A 21255-nucleotide genomic window follows, 5' to 3' on the forward strand; every position below is an offset into this window, starting at 1 on the left:
GCACTTGCGCGATCTACAGTTAATATAAAACTCCATGACACTATATTATTGTTATGTCATTTCAACCGGAAGTACTGTGATGCACTTCATATTTATTTTCCGACAATTTATTTATTTATTTATTTTTTAATTAATAATCTAATTCTAAATAATCGAAGCACATTATCGCTTGCTGCTTATCAGAAATGGAAATTCACAAATAAAATGTAAAGGTATTTTAAAATATATATATTTTTTGTGAACGGAATCGGGACATTGTCCGTTCTCGGATTTCAGGAGGTGTGCAAATTCATTAGTTTCTGGGCTCTATATAGTAAATTGTGGAATATAGTTGTGTGGCTACACAAGACTAGCGTGGGTGTGGTTATGTGCATGCGTGCTCATGAGTCAACTATGTTCATGTATGTCTGTGTGTGCTGTAGCTTCACCTAACCCAGGGGTTCTCAACCCGTGGGTCGCGACCCCTCGGGGGGTCGCCAAACTATTTTAGGGGGTCCCCAAATTATTTTCCAAAAAAAATAAATATATATATTTTCACGATTTTTCAAAAATAGCAGACCTACAAGCTCGTAGCGCGCCACTCGGTGGCGCGCTATGAGCTTGTAGATCTGCTATTTTTCAATAGCTAAATTATAACAATGCTTAAAACACCAAAAGGGGTTCCCGCCCAAAATGGTTTAAGGTTATAGTAGCAGTCAATTTATATTGGGGGTCGGGAGGGGGCGGGGCGGGGGTCCCGAGACATTGCCAAAGCATTTCCGGGGGTCCCCGGCCAAAAACGTTGAGAACCCCTGCTGTAGCTTCACCTAACCCCTAAACCCAAAACCAGAAAATGAACAATTTATCTAACTCAATATTACGTCCTCTCTCTCTCTCTCTCTCTCTCCCAGTGTGAGGGAATCGTCCATTTCCACCGTGTTGAGTAAAGAAGCAGCGTCAGCCAGCTGTAAACGCTGGCCTTACGAGGACATAAAGGAGGCACGCTTCATACGCTTCCTCTTGGAGGTCAGTTTGGGTTTTTGTATTACTTACAATATATTTCATAATATATTGCTGTATGGCAACAAAAAAAACCTTATCTCAGTATTCTACCGTAATGAACACCCTACTTGATCATATACCGCAGCGTCACATGAAAGTAGGCAAGTAACGATTCACTCAACTCACGATACGATTTGTATCACGATATGAGGTTCACGATACGATTTTTCACGATATTAAAAAATATATATATTTTAAAGAATTTTTTTTAGTTTTGTTTTAATTTTATATCATTTATCTTGCCCCCTGATTTTTTTTTTTTTTAATCGTTTTTTTTTATTTCAATGAATCGATTCATATCGTCTGGATTAATATCGACATATATCGATATACGATATATCGTTACATGCCTACATGAAAGCATCCAAAGTAGCAGATCCACAAGCTCGAAAACCTGTCGATCTGCTGCTCTTGCTCATTTTGAATTTGAATCCTGAAAAGTAACAGTTTTGGGACATATGAGGTTTTTCCACCCGACAGAGACGACACACAAGTCCTCCGAACTGAAGGTCCTATATTCTCTCTCTTGTCTGATCTGTTCCAGGACAACGCTCTGGAGATCTTTGCGAGAAACGGACATTCGGCGTTCCTGGTGTTCCTGAATAAAGACCACGTCTCTGCATATAAGAGGTAAATACCGCCACAATTTGCCAGGGGAGAGTTTTTATTTCCAGCCCTGACTAGCCCATTTTGGGGCGGGAACCCCTTTTGGTGTTAGCATTATGTTATGCTTTAGCTATTGAAAAATAGCAGATCTACAAGCTCATAGCGCGCCACCGAGTGGCACGCTATGAGCTTGTAGGTCTGCTATTTTTGAATAGCTGGATGTAGAAGACATTTTTAGAATCTGATCTCAGGTCAAAATGGGCTAGAGTACCGGTAGGCTAGTAAAGTTTACACCTAGTTTATACACCCTAGTCTGTGTGCAGTGTTTATTTATGACGATGGTTTTTGTCCAACATGATATAGCATCACAGCTATATGCAACGATGCACTCATAAAACTGGTGTGTAGTTTAGATTAGTCAACCTTTTTTTATGGATCAAGGCCCACTCGAAAATCATGAAAGTGTTAGCAGCCCACCCATCTTTTTTTATATATCATTTTTAGCTATGCCAATTATTTCTACCCCACACACATTTCTGTGTTAACTTGTCACTGCTGTTTTATCCCACTGACTCACCTGACAGTGAGGAGCCCCCACCGGGAGGATGTGGGGCCTTCATCCCACTCCTTCCGCCCAACATTCCCCGCTGACAGGTGCCGCCCCCAGCCCGTAGTAGGAGTACATGCATTGACCAATGTCACCCCTCCCTGCCCGGCTTCCGCCCACGGGCCTGTTGTGTTCGTGTAGATGCAAAGACGGATGCAACACGGTGGATTCGAACCCACAGCGTCCGTGGTGGTGGGCAGGGACTTTACCTCTGCGCCACCCGAGCGCCACAGCTGTCCACCCATCTGACCACTGAACACGGCAGCCCACAGGCTTGTGGTCAGATGCGTGTGTGCCGCGTGAATTTTCAGATCATGTGTTTTGGGCTTGGATCACTGGAACCACTATGAAAACAACATTTTGTCAAGGGTTTCAAGTAAAAATACGAATCTTAGTTGGATTATTTACTGTAGGGGGTCAACATGCAATACCCCCACAGCCTCCCAGTGGGCCCCGGCCCACACTACCGTAGGTTAGAAGTAGACCATGTGAGGATGGTTAGGCATTAAGTTGATCTGGCACAAGTTCTCCTGTTTCACCAAACTCACTTTTCTCAGGTCACATCACACGCACGACACGATTTGCCGTCACGGCTCACCACTGAAGAAATTATATTTTGACTTGTGTCACCTCTCTGTCTCTCCCTCTCTTTCTCTCTACCTCTCTCCCCCTCCCTTTCTCCCTCTCTTTCTCTCTCCCTCTATCCCCCTCCCTTTCTCCCTCTCTTTCTCTCTCCCTCTCCCCCCTCCCTTTCTCCCTCTCTTTCTCTCTCCCTCTCTCCCCCTCCCTTTCTTCCTCTCTTTCTCTCTCCCTCTCTCCCCCTCCCTTTCTCCCTCTCTTTCTCTCTCCCTCTCTCCCTCTCTTTCTCTCTCCCTCTCTTTCTCTCTCCCTCTCTCCCCTCCCTTTCTTCCTCTCTTTCTCTCTCCCTCTCTCTCCCCCTCCCTTTCTCCCTCTCTTTCTCTCTCCCTCTCTCCCCCTCCCTTTCTCCCTCTCTTTCTCTCTCCCTCTCTCCCCCCCTCCCTTTCTTCCTCTCTTTCTCTAACTTCTCTCCTTGTGCAGGTTGTGTTCGGTGGTGCCGTCATTGAAAGGTCGCGGTGTGGCTGAGGTCATCGCTAACGCCAGGTTGGTGTCATTTTATTTTCTGATCATTCTGAAAAAGCACCTTTTTTGTCAAGCTATATATTGCCCATTTATTTTTATTTCACGAACCTTAATAGAAAATCTTTGTCAAATAATACACAAAATGGACGGGGTACGTAAAGATTTCGTTTTCACTTTTTCTCCATTCTGCATCTCCACATATCCTGGTTTAACACGGCCACTGAATTTGGCATCATCAGTCCCGAATAAGTCCTCTTTCGTTTCTCCCCAAAACCCCCTGCTCTTCCTTCTCGAACCTTCATCCTTTTCAGTCTTTCCTCCTTGCACCTCTCGAGACAGGGCTTACACAGGCCGCTCTCTGTCACCAAGTACATCGCCTCGTCACGCTCCGACTTCACCTCCTCCGACACCCCGTCCCTCTGAGCGCTGCGTGACACGGGATTCCGCTCCACGTTCAGCTTAGTGAGGCCGGCCAGTTCCACTATCTCAGGTAGTTTGGTGAAGAGGTTATCGAACAGACCCAGCTCCCGGAGAGCCACGAGGTTTGCTGTGGCGGGAGGCAAGCCGTCCAGCCGGTTCAGCCCCAGATTGAGGCTCTGGAGGTGGGACAGGACGCCCAGCGTCGGGGGTAACCCCGCGGAGGTCAGGCGGTTGTTGGCCAGGTTGAGGTGGGTCAGTCCCGCCAGTCGACCGATGGCGTCGGGCAACGCCTCCAGCTCGTTGCTGTGGAGGTCGAGGCGCGAGAGCGCCGACAGGCTGCCGATGTCGTCGGGAAGCGTGCGTATCCGGTTGCGGCTGAGGTCCAGCTCGTCCAGGTCGGTCAGCTTCAGGAGACATCGGGGGAAGGCGCAGAGGCCCGCGTTGCTGAGGTCGAGTCTGCGCCGGCCGTCCGGTGTCATCGAAACCGCCTTCTTGGCCGCCTTCAGGCTCACCCTGTTTGTCTGGGCCCGTTTCCCCTTCTTGACCATGGTGCTGCAACGCACAGCGCACCACAACTCACTATGACCATGGTGCTGCAACGCACAGCGCACCACAACTCACTGACCATGGTGCTGCAACGCACAGCGCACCACAACTCACTGACCATGGTGCTGCAACGCACAGCGCACCACAACTCACTGACCATGGTGCTGCAACGCACAGCGCACCACAACTCACTGACCATGGTGCTGCAACGCACAGCGCACCACAACTCACTGACCATGGTGCTGCAACGCACAGCGCACCACAACTCACTGACCATGGTGCTGCAACGCACAGCGCACCACAACTCACTGACCATGGTGCTGCAACGCACAGCGCACCACAACTCACTGACCATGGTGCTGCAACGCACAGCGCACCACAACTCACTGACCATGGTGCTGCAACGCACAGCGCACCACAACTCACTGACCATGGTGCTGCAACGCACAGCGCACCACAACTCACTGACCATGGTGCTGCAACGCACAGCGCACCACAACTCACTGACCATGGTGCTGCAACGCACAGCGCACCACAACTCACTGACCATGGTGCTGCAACGCACAGCGCACCACAACTCACTGACCATGGTGCTGCAACGCACAGCGCACCACAACTCACTGACCATGGTGCTGCAACGCACAGCGCACCACAACTCACTGACCATGGTGCTGCAACGCACAGCGCACCACAACTCACTGACCATGGTGCTGCAACGCACAGCGCACCACAACTCACTGACCATGGTGCTGCAACGCACAGCGCACCACAACTCACTGACCATGGTGCTGCAACGCACAGCGCACCACAACTCACTGACCATGGTGCTGCAACGCACAGCGCACCACAACTCACTGACCATGGTGCTGCAACGCACAGCGCACCACAACTCACTGACCATGGTGCTGCAACGCACAGCGCACCACAACTCACTGACCATGGTGCTGCAACGCACAGCGCACCACAACTCACTGACCATGGTGCTGCAACGCACAGCGCACCACAACTCACTGACCATGGTGCTGCAACGCACAGCGCACCACAACTCACTGACCATGGTGCTGCAACGCACAGCGCACCACAACTCACTGACCATGGTGCTGCAACGCACAGCGCACCACAACTCACTGACCATGGTGCTGCAACGCACAGCGCACCACAACTCACTGACCATGGTGCTGCAACGCACAGCGCACCACAACTCACTGACCATGGTGCTGCAACGCACAGCGCACCACAACTCACTGACCATGGTGCTGCAACGCACAGCGCACCACAACTCACTGACCATGGTGCTGCAACGCACAGCGCACCACAACTCACTGACCATGGTGCTGCAACGCACAGCGCACCACAACTCACTGACCATGGTGCTGCAACGCACAGCGCACCACAACTCACTGACCATGGTGCTGCAACGCACAGCGCACCACAACTCACTGACCATGGTGCTGCAACGCACAGCGCACCACAACTCACTGACCATGGTGCTGCAACGCACAGCGCACCACAACTCACTGACCATGGTGCTGCAACGCACAGCGCACCACAACTCACTGACCATGGTGCTGCAACGCACAGCGCACCACAACTCACTGACCATGGTGCTGCAACGCACAGCGCACCACAACTCACTGACCATGGTGCTGCAACGCACAGCGCACCACAACTCACTGACCATGGTGCTGCAACGCACAGCGCACCACAACTCACTGACCATGGTGCTGCAACGCACAGCGCACCACAACTCACTGACCATGGTGCTGCAACGCACAGCGCACCACAACTCACTGACCATGGTGCTGCAACGCACAGCGCACCACAACTCACTGACCATGGTGCTGCAACGCACAGCGCACCACAACTCACTGACCATGGTGCTGCAACGCACAGCGCACCACAACTCACTGACCATGGTGCTGCAACGCACAGCGCACCACAACTCACTGACCATGGTGCTGCAACGCACAGCGCACCACAACTCACTGACCATGGTGCTGCAACGCACAGCGCACCACAACTCACTGACCATGGTGCTGCAACGCACAGCGCACCACAACTCACTGACCATGGTGCTGCAACGCACAGCGCACCACAACTCACTGACCATGGTGCTGCAACGCACAGCGCACCACAACTCACTGACCATGGTGCTGCAACGCACAGCGCACCACAACTCACTGACCATGGTGCTGCAACGCACAGCGCACCACAACTCACTGACCATGGTGCTGCAACGCACAGCGCACCACAACTCACTGACCATGGTGCTGCAACGCACAGCGCACCACAACTCACTGACCATGGTGCTGCAACGCACAGCGCACCACAACTCACTGACCATGGTGCTGCAACGCACAGCGCACCACAACTCACTGACCATGGTGCTGCAACGCACAGCGCACCACAACTCACTGACCATGGTGCTGCAACGCACAGCGCACCACAACTCACTGACCATGGTGCTGCAACGCACAGCGCACCACAACTCACTGACCATGGTGCTGCAACGCACAGCGCACCACAACTCACTGACCATGGTGCTGCAACGCACAGCGCACCACAACTCACTGACCATGGTGCTGCAACGCACAGCGCACCACAACTCACTGACCATGGTGCTGCAACGCACAGCGCACCACAACTCACTGACCATGGTGCTGCAACGCACAGCGCACCACAACTCACTGACCATGGTGCTGCAACGCACAGCGCACCACAACTCACTGACCATGGTGCTGCAACGCACAGCGCACCACAACTCACTGACCATGGTGCTGCAACGCACAGCGCACCACAACTCACTGACCATGGTGCTGCAACGCACAGCGCACCACAACTCACTGACCATGGTGCTGCAACGCACAGCGCACCACAACTCACTGACCATGGTGCTGCAACGCACAGCGCACCACAACTCACTGACCATGGTGCTGCAACGCACAGCGCACCACAACTCACTATGACCATGGTGCTGCAACGCACAGCGCACCACAACTCACTGACCATGGTGCTGCAACGCACAGCGCACCACAACTCACTGACCATGGTGCTGCAACGCACAGCGCACCACAACTCACTATGACCATGGTGCTGCAACGCACAGCGCACCACAACTCACTGACCATGGTGCTGCAACGCACAGCGCACCACAACTCACTGACCATGGTGCTGCAACGCACAGCGCACCACAACTCACTGACCATGGTGCTGCAACGCACAGCGCACCACAACTCACTGACCATGGTGCTGCAACGCACAGCGCACCACAACTCACTGACCATGGTGCTGCAACGCACAGCGCACCACAACTCACTGACCATGGTGCTGCAACGCACAGCGCACCACAACTCACTGACCATGGTGCTGCAACGCACAGCGCACCACAACTCACTGACCATGGTGCTGCAACGCACAGCGCACCACAACTCACTGACCATGGTGCTGCAACGCACAGCGCACCACAACTCACTGACCATGGTGCTGCAACGCACAGCGCACCACAACTCACTGACCATGGTGCTGCAACGCACAGCGCACCACAACTCACTGACCATGGTGCTGCAACGCACAGCGCACCACAACTCACTGACCATGGTGCTGCAACGCACAGCGCACCACAACTCACTGACCATGGTGCTGCAACGCACAGCGCACCACAACTCACTGACCATGGTGCTGCAACGCACAGCGCACCACAACTCACTGACCATGGTGCTGCAACGCACAGCGCACCACAACTCACTGACCATGGTGCTGCAACGCACAGCGCACCACAACTCACTGACCATGGTGCTGCAACGCACAGCGCACCACAACTCACTGACCATGGTGCTGCAACGCACAGCGCACCACAACTCACTGACCATGGTGCTGCAACGCACAGCGCACCACAACTCACTGACCATGGTGCTGCAACGCACAGCGCACCACAACTCACTGACCATGGTGCTGCAACGCACAGCGCACCACAACTCACTGACCATGGTGCTGCAACGCACAGCGCACCACAACTCACTGACCATGGTGCTGCAACGCACAGCGCACCACAACTCACTGACCATGGTGCTGCAACGCACAGCGCACCACAACTCACTGACCATGGTGCTGCAACGCACAGCGCACCACAACTCACTGACCATGGTGCTGCAACGCACAGCGCACCACAACTCACTGACCATGGTGCTGCAACGCACAGCGCACCACAACTCACTGACCATGGTGCTGCAACGCACAGCGCACCACAACTCACTGACCATGGTGCTGCAACGCACAGCGCACCACAACTCACTGACCATGGTGCTGCAACGCACAGCGCACCACAACTCACTGACCATGGTGCTGCAACGCACAGCGCACCACAACTCACTGACCATGGTGCTGCAACGCACAGCGCACCACAACTCACTGACCATGGTGCTGCAACGCACAGCGCACCACAACTCACTGACCATGGTGCTGCAACGCACAGCGCACCACAACTCACTGACCATGGTGCTGCAACGCACAGCGCACCACAACTCACTGACCATGGTGCTGCAACGCACAGCGCACCACAACTCACTGACCATGGTGCTGCAACGCACAGCGCACCACAACTCACTGACCATGGTGCTGCAACGCACAGCGCACCACAACTCACTGACCATGGTGCTGCAACGCACAGCGCACCACAACTCACTGACCATGGTGCTGCAACGCACAGCGCACCACAACTCACTGACCATGGTGCTGCAACGCACAGCGCACCACAACTCACTATGACCATGGTGCTGCAACGCACAGCGCACCACAACTCACTGACCATGGTGCTGCAACGCACAGCGCACCACAACTCACTGACCATGGTGCTGCAACGCACAGCGCACCACAACTCACTATGACCATGGTGCTGCAACGCACAGCGCACCACAACTCACTGACCATGGTGCTGCAACGCACAGCGCACCACAACTCACTGACCATGGTGCTGCAACGCACAGCGCACCACAACTCACTGACCATGGTGCTGCAACGCACAGCGCACCACAACTCACTGACCATGGTGCTGCAACGCACAGCGCACCACAACTCACTGACCATGGTGCTGCAACGCACAGCGCACCACAACTCACTGACCATGGTGCTGCAACGCACAGCGCACCACAACTCACTGACCATGGTGCTGCAACGCACAGCGCACCACAACTCACTGACCATGGTGCTGCAACGCACAGCGCACCACAACTCACTGACCATGGTGCTGCAACGCACAGCGCACCACAACTCACTGACCATGGTGCTGCAACGCACAGCGCACCACAACTCACTGACCATGGTGCTGCAACGCACAGCGCACCACAACTCACTGACCATGGTGCTGCAACGCACAGCGCACCACAACTCACTGACCATGGTGCTGCAACGCACAGCGCACCACAACTCACTGACCATGGTGCTGCAACGCACAGCGCACCACAACTCACTGACCATGGTGCTGCAACGCACAGCGCACCACAACTCACTGACCATGGTGCTGCAACGCACAGCGCACCACAACTCACTGACCATGGTGCTGCAACGCACAGCGCACCACAACTCACTGACCATGGTGCTGCAACGCACAGCGCACCACAACTCACTGACCATGGTGCTGCAACGCACAGCGCACCACAACTCACTGACCATGGTGCTGCAACGCACAGCGCACCACAACTCACTGACCATGGTGCTGCAACGCACAGCGCACCACAACTCACTGACCATGGTGCTGCAACGCACAGCGCACCACAACTCACTGACCATGGTGCTGCAACGCACAGCGCACCACAACTCACTGACCATGGTGCTGCAACGCACAGCGCACCACAACTCACTGACCATGGTGCTGCAACGCACAGCGCACCACAACTCACTGACCATGGTGCTGCAACGCACAGCGCACCACAACTCACTGACCATGGTGCTGCAACGCACAGCGCACCACAACTCACTGACCATGGTGCTGCAACGCACAGCGCACCACAACTCACTGACCATGGTGCTGCAACGCACAGCGCACCACAACTCACTGACCATGGTGCTGCAACGCACAGCGCACCACAACTCACTGACCATGGTGCTGCAACGCACAGCGCACCACAACTCACTGACCATGGTGCTGCAACGCACAGCGCACCACAACTCACTGACCATGGTGCTGCAACGCACAGCGCACCACAACTCACTGACCATGGTGCTGCAACGCACAGCGCACCACAACTCACTGACCATGGTGCTGCAACGCACAGCGCACCACAACTCACTGACCATGGTGCTGCAACGCACAGCGCACCACAACTCACTGACCATGGTGCTGCAACGCACAGCGCACCACAACTCACTGACCATGGTGCTGCAACGCACAGCGCACCACAACTCACTGACCATGGTGCTGCAACGCACAGCGCACCACAACTCACTGACCATGGTGCTGCAACGCACAGCGCACCACAACTCACTGACCATGGTGCTGCAACGCACAGCGCACCACAACTCACTGACCATGGTGCTGCAACGCACAGCGCACCACAACTCACTGACCATGGTGCTGCAACGCACAGCGCACCACAACTCACTGACCATGGTGCTGCAACGCACAGCGCACCACAACTCACTGACCATGGTGCTGCAACGCACAGCGCACCACAACTCACTGACCATGGTGCTGCAACGCACAGCGCACCACAACTCACTGACCATGGTGCTGCAACGCACAGCGCACCACAACTCACTGACCATGGTGCTGCAACGCACAGCGCACCACAACTCACTGACCATGGTGCTGCAACGCACAGCGCACCACAACTCACTATGACCATGGTGCTGCAACGCACAGCGCACCACAACTCACTGACCATGGTGCTGCAACGCACAGCGCACCACAACTCACTGACCATGGTGCTGCAACGCACAGCGCACCACAACTCACTGACCATGGTGCTGCAACGCACAGCGCACCACAACTCACTGACCATGGTGCTGCAACGCACAGCGCACCACAACTCACTGACCATGGTGCTGCAACGCACAGCGCACCACAACTCACTGACCATGGTGCTGCAACGCACAGCGCACCACAACTCACTGACCATGGTGCTGCAACGCACAGCGCACCACAACTCACTGACCATGGTGCTGCAACGCACAGCGCACCACAACTCACTGACCATGGTGCTGCAACGCACAGCGCACCACAACTCACTGACCATGGTGCTGCAACGCACAGCGCACCACAACTCACTATGCATGTAGTCGCTGTCCAGCAGAAACCTCTTATCTCCATATTTAAACCGTTTGTGTTTTTTCGTAAATGAACGCATTACTTAATCATACTAGAGCGTCACACAAAAGCATCGAAAGTACAAGCTCGACAACGTGGCTCGAGCTTGTAGATCTGCTACTTTATAATAATAATTTGAATCCTGAAAATTAACAGTTGTGGACATATGAGGTTTCCACCTGACAAAGACGACAAAGACAAAACTCACACAGTGCATAACACACACAAAAAAATGTTTTTGCTGCAAAACACAATGTGCGTGTTTTGCTCAAGAAGAGTTCAGTCCACTATCACTTTAAGCGATGATTGCCCTCAAGAGACAGATTTACAATATTTTATCTAATCTATACCGCAATATATAGCACATAAATTTGTCATGTCGTGTGTGTGTGTTTGTGTCTGTCCGTGAGAGCGCGCGCGTGTGTGTGTGTAAACGTGTTTTTGCATATGCAGGATGTACTTGTGTGTGAAGGGGTGTGTGTGCGTGCGTGTGTGTGCGTGTGTGTGTGTGTGTGTGTGTGTGTGTGTGTGTGTGTGTGTGTGTGTGTGTGTGTGTGTGTGTGTGTGTGTGTGTGTGTGTGTGTGTGTGTGTGTGTGTGTGTGTGTGTGTGTGTGTGTGTGTGTGTGTGTGTGTGTGTGTCGTTTTGTAGGGGCTTCTGTTATTTATACGGATACAAGGGCTCATGTATGGCCCGGGGCAATAGGGGAACGTGTGCTCTCTGGAGAATGAGCGCTTGAGAGGTGTGTGTGTGTGTGTGTATGTGTGTGTGTGTGTGTGTGTGTGTGTGTGTAGTGGTGGTGTTATGTCTGCTCTCCTGCCTGCTCACCCGGTGTTGCCCGTGGGGGTATTTAAGAGCACGGCTCTCTAATTAAGGCTAATGCCGGGGAACAATAGGGGAGAGGAGGCATCGCTGGGTAAAACACACAATGTGATGCTGCTCCCGCTCACCATTCAACTGATTGAGCTGTTTGCCTCTCGCAAGGCGACCAAGTTGTGTGTGTGTGTGTTCGTGTTTGTGTGTCTCTTGTATTTCGCTGTCGGGGCCAGAAACCTCTTATCTCCGTATTCGTAACTTTGTGTGGCTTTTTTTTTACGCAGATTTAGGCCTACTTGATCATACTAGTGTGAAGCAATGCGTTTCGAGCTTGCAGATCTGCTACTTTTGGTGGGGGGGGGTTTATCCTGAAAAGTAACAGCTTTGGACATATGAGGTTTCTACCCGACAAAGACAATATAATGTCTGTGTTTGGGTGTGGGGGGGGGGGGACGTGCACGCCTACAGTATGTGCCAGTGTGTTTACAGTATAGGCCTGATGCACAAGCACGAACGAGTGTGTGTGTGTGTGTGTGTGTGTGTGTGTGTGTGTGTGTGTGTGTGCGTGCGCGCGCGTGTCCACACACACACCAAAAGAGTCAAATCAGGACTTTGATAAATGATAGTTAGGAGTGTGATGAGACCTGTGCTCTTCTCCCTCCCTGTCTAAAAGAGGTGTGTGTGCACGTGTGTGTGTGGGTGCGTGTGTACGCGCGTTTGTGCGTGTACGCGCAAGTGTGTGTGTGTGTGTGTGTGTGTGTGTGTGTGTGTGTGTGTGTGTGTGTTACACCCCAAGGCCCTCTCTCGCCTCATTTATCATCCTCAGGATGAGAGAGGTTATCCACTGGCGCGCTTGTATCCCATTATAACCTCCTATAGCAAACTATTGCATGCAATTATTACCTGCAATTAGATAACATATACTGGGCCAAATGCAATGATTGATTTAGTGTTAGTTTTACAAAAATAATTTGGTCAGGAGTTATTGGGGTTAGAAATTGGATACACTTCACACGGCCGCACGCTTCTCTCCTCCCCTCAATGGAGGTGTCATAGGTTTTCCGGAGCAGAGGAATTAAGTTGTCTGTTCTCTTAAATTACTTGTGCGCTGTTTTTTCTGTAAAAAAAAAAGAAAAGCCCTGCTATATATCCTGCATTCGTCCATGCATGTAAAAGATTATCCGGAATGTACCTGTAAGTCTTAACTGCTTTCAACCATGGCATGCGTCCTTGTTTTGGGGGCATGACATTTTAAGAGGAAATTGTTACAAAATTGCAACTTGTATTTTCAGGCTTGTGAGCTTGTAGATTTTCTATATTTTGCCGTATGGTGAAGTACATGTTAGTGGTTCTCAAAGTTGGTCCGGGAGGGACCCCCAGGGGTCCTTGGAGGCGTTACCGTGGCTATTTACAAATAGCAGATATACTGTACGAGCTTGTACATCTTCTATTTTTTAATAGTGTTAATATGATTTTGAATCATTTAGATTTTTTTTTAACCCAAATCTTCTCTTCTGGGGATCCCGGCTGTCACAAAACATTTTCAGATGGGGGTCCGCGGCCAAATTTACAGTATACCAATTTGGTGGTCCTTGACACGAAGAAGTTTGAGAACTACTCGTGTGTATATATATATATATATATATAGGGCTTCAGAGGTTAAATGTACTCACCATTATCTTGTCTTTCTTGAGTTTATCTGAACGTTGATGTTATCTGGATGCTGGACATTATGTCCTGTGTCAGAAACATACCCTATAAACAGACGAAAACTGACATATTGTAGACTGCGAAAAACAACAACACTGCACTTGTTCCGTAATGCGTCTTGTCTCACGTCTCACTCTTAGTACCCACACTTGAAAGTGCCTTAGATTCACAGTGACTATTGTAAAAGAAGTTTTTCAATTCGAGGTTGGGCCTGTTCAGTCCCCCCCCCTTTTCTTCTTCAAATGTATGCCATTTTTATAGGTGGTAAAAATGCCAGCAACACCTCCCCCCCAGTCTCTGCCTCCTCCACCACCAGGCAACACCTCCCCCATAGTCTCTGCCTCCTCCACCACCAGGCAAAGTCAAGGTTCTCTCTTGTTTAATGGCGTTACTTAGCAACTGGGCCCGCTCGGCGCCAGCACTTTATTGCCATGTTACTGGCCCACAGAGGGGAAAGAGATTTCAGGGAGCAAGTTGAATGTTTTTCTAATTTAGATTAAACACGCTTAGGATAAGGTGTTCCGTCAGTAAAAACGCTTAATGAAATGTGCACCAACACCAACATCCCCAACGTTTAGCACAGATATATTTGTCCTTCTTGTTTATCGCAACAAATGCTCTTGTATCTTAATTGGAAACAATGGGTTCTGACGGGGCAGTGTTGCGCGCTCAGCAGTTTTGTTAATGCATGGCTTCTTCTTGAGCATACCGTCTTTTTTTGTAAGCGAACGCTTATTAAAAGATCCGCTTACAGCGGGGCCGGTGAAACGATCGGCTATGTTTGGCGGAGAATGTCTTGTGACTGGAAAAGTTTGTCCTGTGGTGGCAGGATGCATGTCTTTAATGTCTCTTCTTTTCATTCTTTTTCATTTCATTTCGCGAGAGAAATATGCAACCAGGTCTATAAAAACATGCCCAACAGAAGTACTTTAAATGTATAACATATGTATAATAATATCATTAGATACATTGGCTATTTGAAAAGAGTCCATCTATACAAGCTCACAATGTGTGAGCTTGTAGATATGCAAAAAAAACATTTGAATATTTTTGAAACATTTTAACAACACAAATCTGGCCGGGGGTCCCCGGCTCAAAATATTTTCCGATGGCTGGGGGTCTGCAGACTATATTAATGTAGAGGGTCCTTGGCATGAACATTTTTGAGAACTACTGATTTATACATTTTGGAAGCAAGCTCAAATATAGCAACCCGCAACTACCAATATTTACAAGCAACTTTACAGAAAAACAAGCCCAGAGTCGCTTATAATAAGCAGTCCTGGCAACACTCTGCTGTGACCAGGAATGTGACCTTGTTATTCGGGTCTGACAACTCGTCGTCACCTTGTGCCTGGTGTGTGGACGGATCATAGTCACGGTGACGTCCAAATCACCTGGTGCAAAAAACACATAGACCATAGTGGACCCTCTTTTAACCACTTATATACCACCTAACCACCAGTTTGTCCTACATAGAATAGCATAAAAAGTTGATCTACAAGCTAACAACGTGTCAGTGCGCGAAGAGTTTTATAAATGTCACATTTGTTTTTTCCTATGACAATGCCCAAATCTCTTGCAAGCACACAGATCAACAGATATAAAGCAAATATATTTTCCACCTATAGATGGAGCCATACTGTATGCTATATCCACCATGATTCTAAAACTACCAGTTCCCAGTAGAAAGCTCACCTCAGTCATATAACTGATCGTACAGCTGTGTACACACACACCATTCATTCACCCACCCATCCATCCACCCATTCCATTCATTTCCTCAACTCAACTCACCTCTGCTGTGCTCTGCTGTGGAATGGAGTGGAGTGGTGGCTGCTTGACAACTCTCTTAGGGCCAGGCATTGCTGTACTGGTTGGCCAGGTTGGTTGCCTGGTAACGGAGTAATCAAAACTTGGACTTCATATTTTGATATGAACCCAAACAGAATGTTGCCCAGCAAACAGTCTGTGCCTTCTAGGATAGAATGTCACCGTTTGAGAGAACTGGACTGTACTGTATAGCCTGATTGATACTGTACTTACAGTATGTCCTGTCTTTTGTTTGTTTGTTCGTCTGTTTTTATATTATTTGTATTTACTATTTTTTTGCAATAATTCCATTACATAGACAATTGCGAAATCCTACACTAGATTACAAAGTTCTCCATCTTCATTTCAAAAAACCCCAACCCCACCTAGTACAAAAGTATAACAATGCATGGATCTCTTGCATTTGGATGATAAAGCATGAAACAATTATTATAAAATGAATCTCTGGTGGTGAATAGGGGTGTAAGGAAAGAAGGGCTGATTGATACTATAATTTATTAGGGCTGTCAAAATAACTGAGTTACTTAATTTGTGAAATTAATTAGATTAAAAGTTTTAACGCAATTTATGCATGGTTAGATGACCCGCCCTGTAGTAGATCCCTTAATCCCATCCACTCTGCACTAGTCATCGCTCTGGTATGTGTCTGTGATGGCTGATAGATCCAAACGAGATGGAAAGAGAATCCCTATCTAGATGGGGAGAAAACAAAACTTAAGTTAGAAACATACTGTACTGTACATTAAATGTCTGCCATTCCCACAACACTATACAGAAGAAAAAACATGGCATATTTTGGACATAGTTCGAATGGTGATTGATCATGATTAATATATATTTTAAGCTGTGATTAATCTGATTACAATTTTGTATCGTTATGTTTATGTTTATTTATTTGATATGGACATAACAATTACATTGCTCATTGCACAGTTGTACAAATAGTAGATGCATCGTTTACAGTGTGTTAGCACATGTGCTAGTTTTCACCACTTGTCCACAGGAGACTTTTCTAAAAAAATACAATGACACTATATTTTAAGAAAACACCCAGTCAAATACAAAAAATATATACATTCTAATAATATTTACAGCATTTGACAGCCCTAATATTTATACGTTATACTAAAATAATCTACAAGCTCACGCGTCACATTGTGAGCTTGTACAGCAGATCAGCTATTTGTGTTTGTGGGAGACAACCGCCGAGCAACTATACATCAAGAGTATAACTGACATGAGTCTCATGACATTGTGAATAAAATGTACGCACTACGCACACAATATAAAATATACAAATATGTTCAGTCGTTAACACCAAACAGACTAAAGGTGTTTGGTGCTATCCAGTGCATGCTATTTAGTGTTCTGTGATGCTAATTGAATCATTTGTGTTTGTGTTTATGTGCATCAGGAAGACTCCTGTGGTGGGAAAGACTGCTCTTGCTAAGTGGCAGGTTAGTACTTTACCCAGCAAAGATGGCTACTGCTGTTCTACTGCTTTTGACGTCATTCAATAAACCACAAAACAATATTGATAGTGGCAGAAATGCTAGTGCACCATTTAGACCTGAGACCGATTCTAAAAATGTCTTCTACATCCTGACAGTTTTATGAAAAAGTTTCTATGTCGGTCGTTCTTTGGTTTTTCAAAAAATAGCAGACCTACGAGCTTGTAGATCTGCTATTTTTCAATAGCTAAAGCATAACATAATGCTAACACCAAAAGGGGTTCCCGCTCAGAAACCTCATGTGTCAAAAACTGTTATTTTTCAAGATTCAAATAAAAAAAAGCATAGTAGAGAGTTAATTTACACAAAAGAAACAACACAAAACACAAACAAGTTCAAATATGGAGATAAGAGGTTTCTGGCCAACGGTAACGATATGTCGTTTACATGTAGCCTAAATCTAAAATGACACGGATGCTTTTCCCCGGACTGGACGGATTAAATGAAATGAACTGTGTGAACTCTGTGTGCCGTCTTTAATCTGCTGTTGTCTGATCCCGTCTGTCTGTCTGTCCTCCAGAGAGGTGAGATGAGTAACTTTGAATATTTGATGCATCTCAACACCCTGGCCGGGAGGACCTACAACGACCTCATGCAGTACCCCGTGTTCCCCTGGGTGCTGGCCGACTACCACTCTGAGGTACTGTACTTGTACTGTATACACCACAGGCCACTCTGACACTCTCACATACCGGTATGTATTGTTGCTCCTGGTCACAGGTGCAAAGTATCTAAGTCAGTGGCGTGCACAGACATTTTCGAGGGGCAGGCAGGTGCTCAAGTGAAAAAAAGGGCACCTTGTGCAGCGTGTGGAACCGTCCGGTTGCCTTAACCCATTTTGGGCGGGAACCCCTTTTGGTGTTAGCATTGTTATGCTTTAGCTATTGAAAAATAGCAGATCTACAAGCTCATAGCGCGCCACCGAGTGGCGCGCTATGAACTTGTAGGTCTGCTATTTTTGAAAAATCGAAGAACGACTGACATAGAAACATAGCTTTTTCAGAAAACTGTCAGGATGTAGAAGAATCTGATCTCAGGTCAAAATGGGTTAATAGTGTGAGATTTATAGATTTTGGGGCATAAATAATATATTAGAAGCTTTTTATCAAGGATTGATCAATGTCACCATGGTCCACATACTGTACACTGTCCTTTTTTCCCCTTTTTTTCCCCCCACAAGGGCACATTGCTGTCCAGAAGGCAAAGGGCAGGTGCTCTAGCACCACCTAGTGTCTATCTGCGCACGCCACTGATCTAATTACATTTAAATGCTGTAGATCTTAGTATTTACTTTTTTGAGCGGTGCCAAGCGCTCCCAGGAGTGACTGAGTGTGTGTGTATATGTCCCTATGTCTGCATAGTACGACCTGTCGGCCCTTGTCCCTTCTATGCCCATAATATATTATGTCATCAGTGTATGCCCCTATATTGGAATATCCCCATTTGTCCATATATGGAGCCGTCTGATTTGTTTGTGCCTGATGCCATGCTATGATGACTGTTGCATCGGCGTTTCTATCTGGACATCCAAGCTACTCGATGGCGTTTAAGTTAATTTTTTTTCTTTTTTTCTCGATTTTGTAGGCCTCAAGATCAGGTAGATTATAGTTATAGTCACCAGTGTACACAGTTTTTAAATGTACAAATATGTATTAAAAAAAAAAAAAAAGGTAGTTAAACAACTAGTCGACTAGTAAACTAGGCAACTAGTCAACTAGTAAAAATGACTAGAAGTGAATGCCCTAACGGGTACTGCACTACCTCGAGGCCTTGCTACTGCATGCACTGAGTTTGAAAGCGGTCTGTCCCATACAGTATATGCACCATATTTGGGCATAGCAGTCAGTCCTTGTCCCTTTTATGCCTATATATGGAGATTGCTGTCATCATGTCATCAGTATGCTATATGCCCATACACAGGCATAGCCCCCTTTTGTGCCCATATTTGGAGCAGAGTGATCTGTTTGCACCTTTGTGAACACACTCCATATTTGGGCATAGTATAGCTGCATTAGGAACTACAGTAGATAGGTTCTCAACCAGTGTTGATTTTGACCGCAAATCTTGATTTATGTTTTAGTTATAATCTCTAATATAATCTGAATAGTATTCATTTAGTCACATTTTAGTCACCTGGAATGTTTTTAGTGTTTTAGTAGTTTTAGTCTACTAAATATTGTAAGATTTTATTCGACGCGTTGTGAGCTTGTAGATCAGCTATTCTCAGCATGCAACCAAGTGTAAAATGACTTCCTAACATTTCTTTTGTCTATTTTTTATTTGTTGACGAAATTGTCAATATATTTAGTCTTAGTCATCATAGCTTAGTTTCCATTTAGTTTCCATTTAGTTTTCGTCAGTGAAAATAGGTAGTCAACCATCTCTCTCTCTCTCTCTCTCTCTCTCTCTCTCTCTCTCTCTCTCTGTCTCTGTCTCTGTCTCTGTCTCTGTCTCTGTCTCTGTCTCTGTCTCTGTCTCTGTCTCTGTCTCTCTCTCTCTCTCTCTCTCTCTCTCTCTCTCTCTCTCTCTCTCTCTCTCTCTCTCTCTCTCTCTCTCTCTCTCTCTCTCTCTGTCTCTCTGTCTTTATCTCTCTCACTCTCTCTCTCTCTCTCTCTCTCTCTCTCTCATTCTCTCTCTCTCTCTCCAGAACCTGGATCTGTCCAATGCAGCCACGTTCCGGGACTTGTCCAAGCCGATGGGCGCTCAGACAGAGAAGAGGAGAGCAATGTTCCTCCAGAGATATGAAGAGGTGGAGAACAGTTCGGGTGAAGAAGGTACTGTATACAGTTTATTTATAACAGTACACGAGTACATGCACTATGCAGTCATACACAGTACAATGTCTAGTGAATTTAACTCATAAAAGAGTGTACACTCTGAAAGGGATGTAATTCTAGCCTGGTTTCCAGCCCACAGACCCCGCCCACTCCACTGAGCGCATGCACCGAGGCTCAGAGTCTGACAATAAGGCTAATATTATTCACTTTCAAACATGTTTGGGGTCATATTAACGTCTACCCAGGCTTTTGTGTTTCACGCCAGACAGTTTTTAACAGTATTTAAATTAATTTGATTTTATCAGACACGCTCATCCAGCCGTCTGAGCAGCCATCTGCCGGGTGTAAAGTCATTTCAATCCCCTCCCACATGCAGGGACCAGTAAACATTCATCCTTTTGATCTTAAAATGATTCCTGTTCCTCGGCAGGTGAACTGTCTGCACGCTGCCACTACTGCACCCACTACTCCTCAGCCATCATCGTGGCCTCCTTCCTCGTCAGGATGGAGCCCTTCTCAAACACCTTCCTGGCACTGCAGGTGAGGCCTTTAATTTGAATCCATACGAGTACAGTTGTATTCTCTACAGCATTAAGTGAGGATTGTGTGCACATCTTATGACTGTATTTAAACCAGGTGCTGGACATCAAGGCCAGAATCAAGGAGAAGAAAAAACATCCGCACACTTGTTTTTAAGCTCCAAAATCGTACTTTATGTAAATTTGAGACCTTTCAGGTCTTCATCAGGCAAATATTGACAATTACAGATACCAGCTCAACTTTCTGTTAACTTTTATAGTTTTCTGTGAAACAGAGTTGGGCACGGCGATACTGGATGTGACTGAGCTCAGCTAGAGGAAAACATTGTCCTTACTCCCTCACAGAGAGCAGACGAGAGGTTTCTGCCAGACAGAGACCATACTATACATTGTACTGACTGAAGTATGACTATCGCCACTCCTTGAAAATGGTTCCCCAAGTGGAGAAA

The 21255-nt window shown here is 48.8% G+C and overlaps 2 protein-coding genes across 4 annotated transcripts in view; one reads left to right on the forward strand and one right to left on the reverse strand.

The window, feature by feature from the left end:
- Window positions 1–21255, forward strand: part of wdfy4 (WDFY family member 4) — a 142812-nt gene that overhangs the window by 89096 nt on the left and 32461 nt on the right. For all 3 annotated transcript variants that reach the window (XM_079513137.1, XM_079513138.1, XM_079513139.1), the window contains 7 exons: window positions 891–1005; window positions 1586–1671; window positions 3314–3376; window positions 17394–17436; window positions 18011–18130; window positions 20138–20264; window positions 20698–20807. In XM_079513137.1, the coding sequence (XP_079369263.1) occupies window positions 891–1005; window positions 1586–1671; window positions 3314–3376; window positions 17394–17436; window positions 18011–18130; window positions 20138–20264; window positions 20698–20807 (664 nt within the window). The remainder of the gene's footprint in view (window positions 1–890; window positions 1006–1585; window positions 1672–3313; window positions 3377–17393; window positions 17437–18010; window positions 18131–20137; window positions 20265–20697; window positions 20808–21255) is intronic.
- Window positions 3526–4323, reverse strand: lrrc18a (leucine rich repeat containing 18a; the record flags this gene model as incomplete). The annotated part of the gene is made up of 1 exon (XM_079512852.1): window positions 3526–4323. The coding sequence occupies one exon, from the start codon at window positions 4321–4323 to the stop codon at window positions 3526–3528; it is 798 nt and encodes a 265-aa protein (XP_079368978.1).

This window comes from Electrona antarctica (genome assembly GCF_951216825.1).
Source record: "Electrona antarctica genome assembly, chromosome: 10".
In the NCBI taxonomy this organism is placed as follows: Eukaryota; Metazoa; Chordata; class Actinopteri; order Myctophiformes; family Myctophidae; genus Electrona; species Electrona antarctica.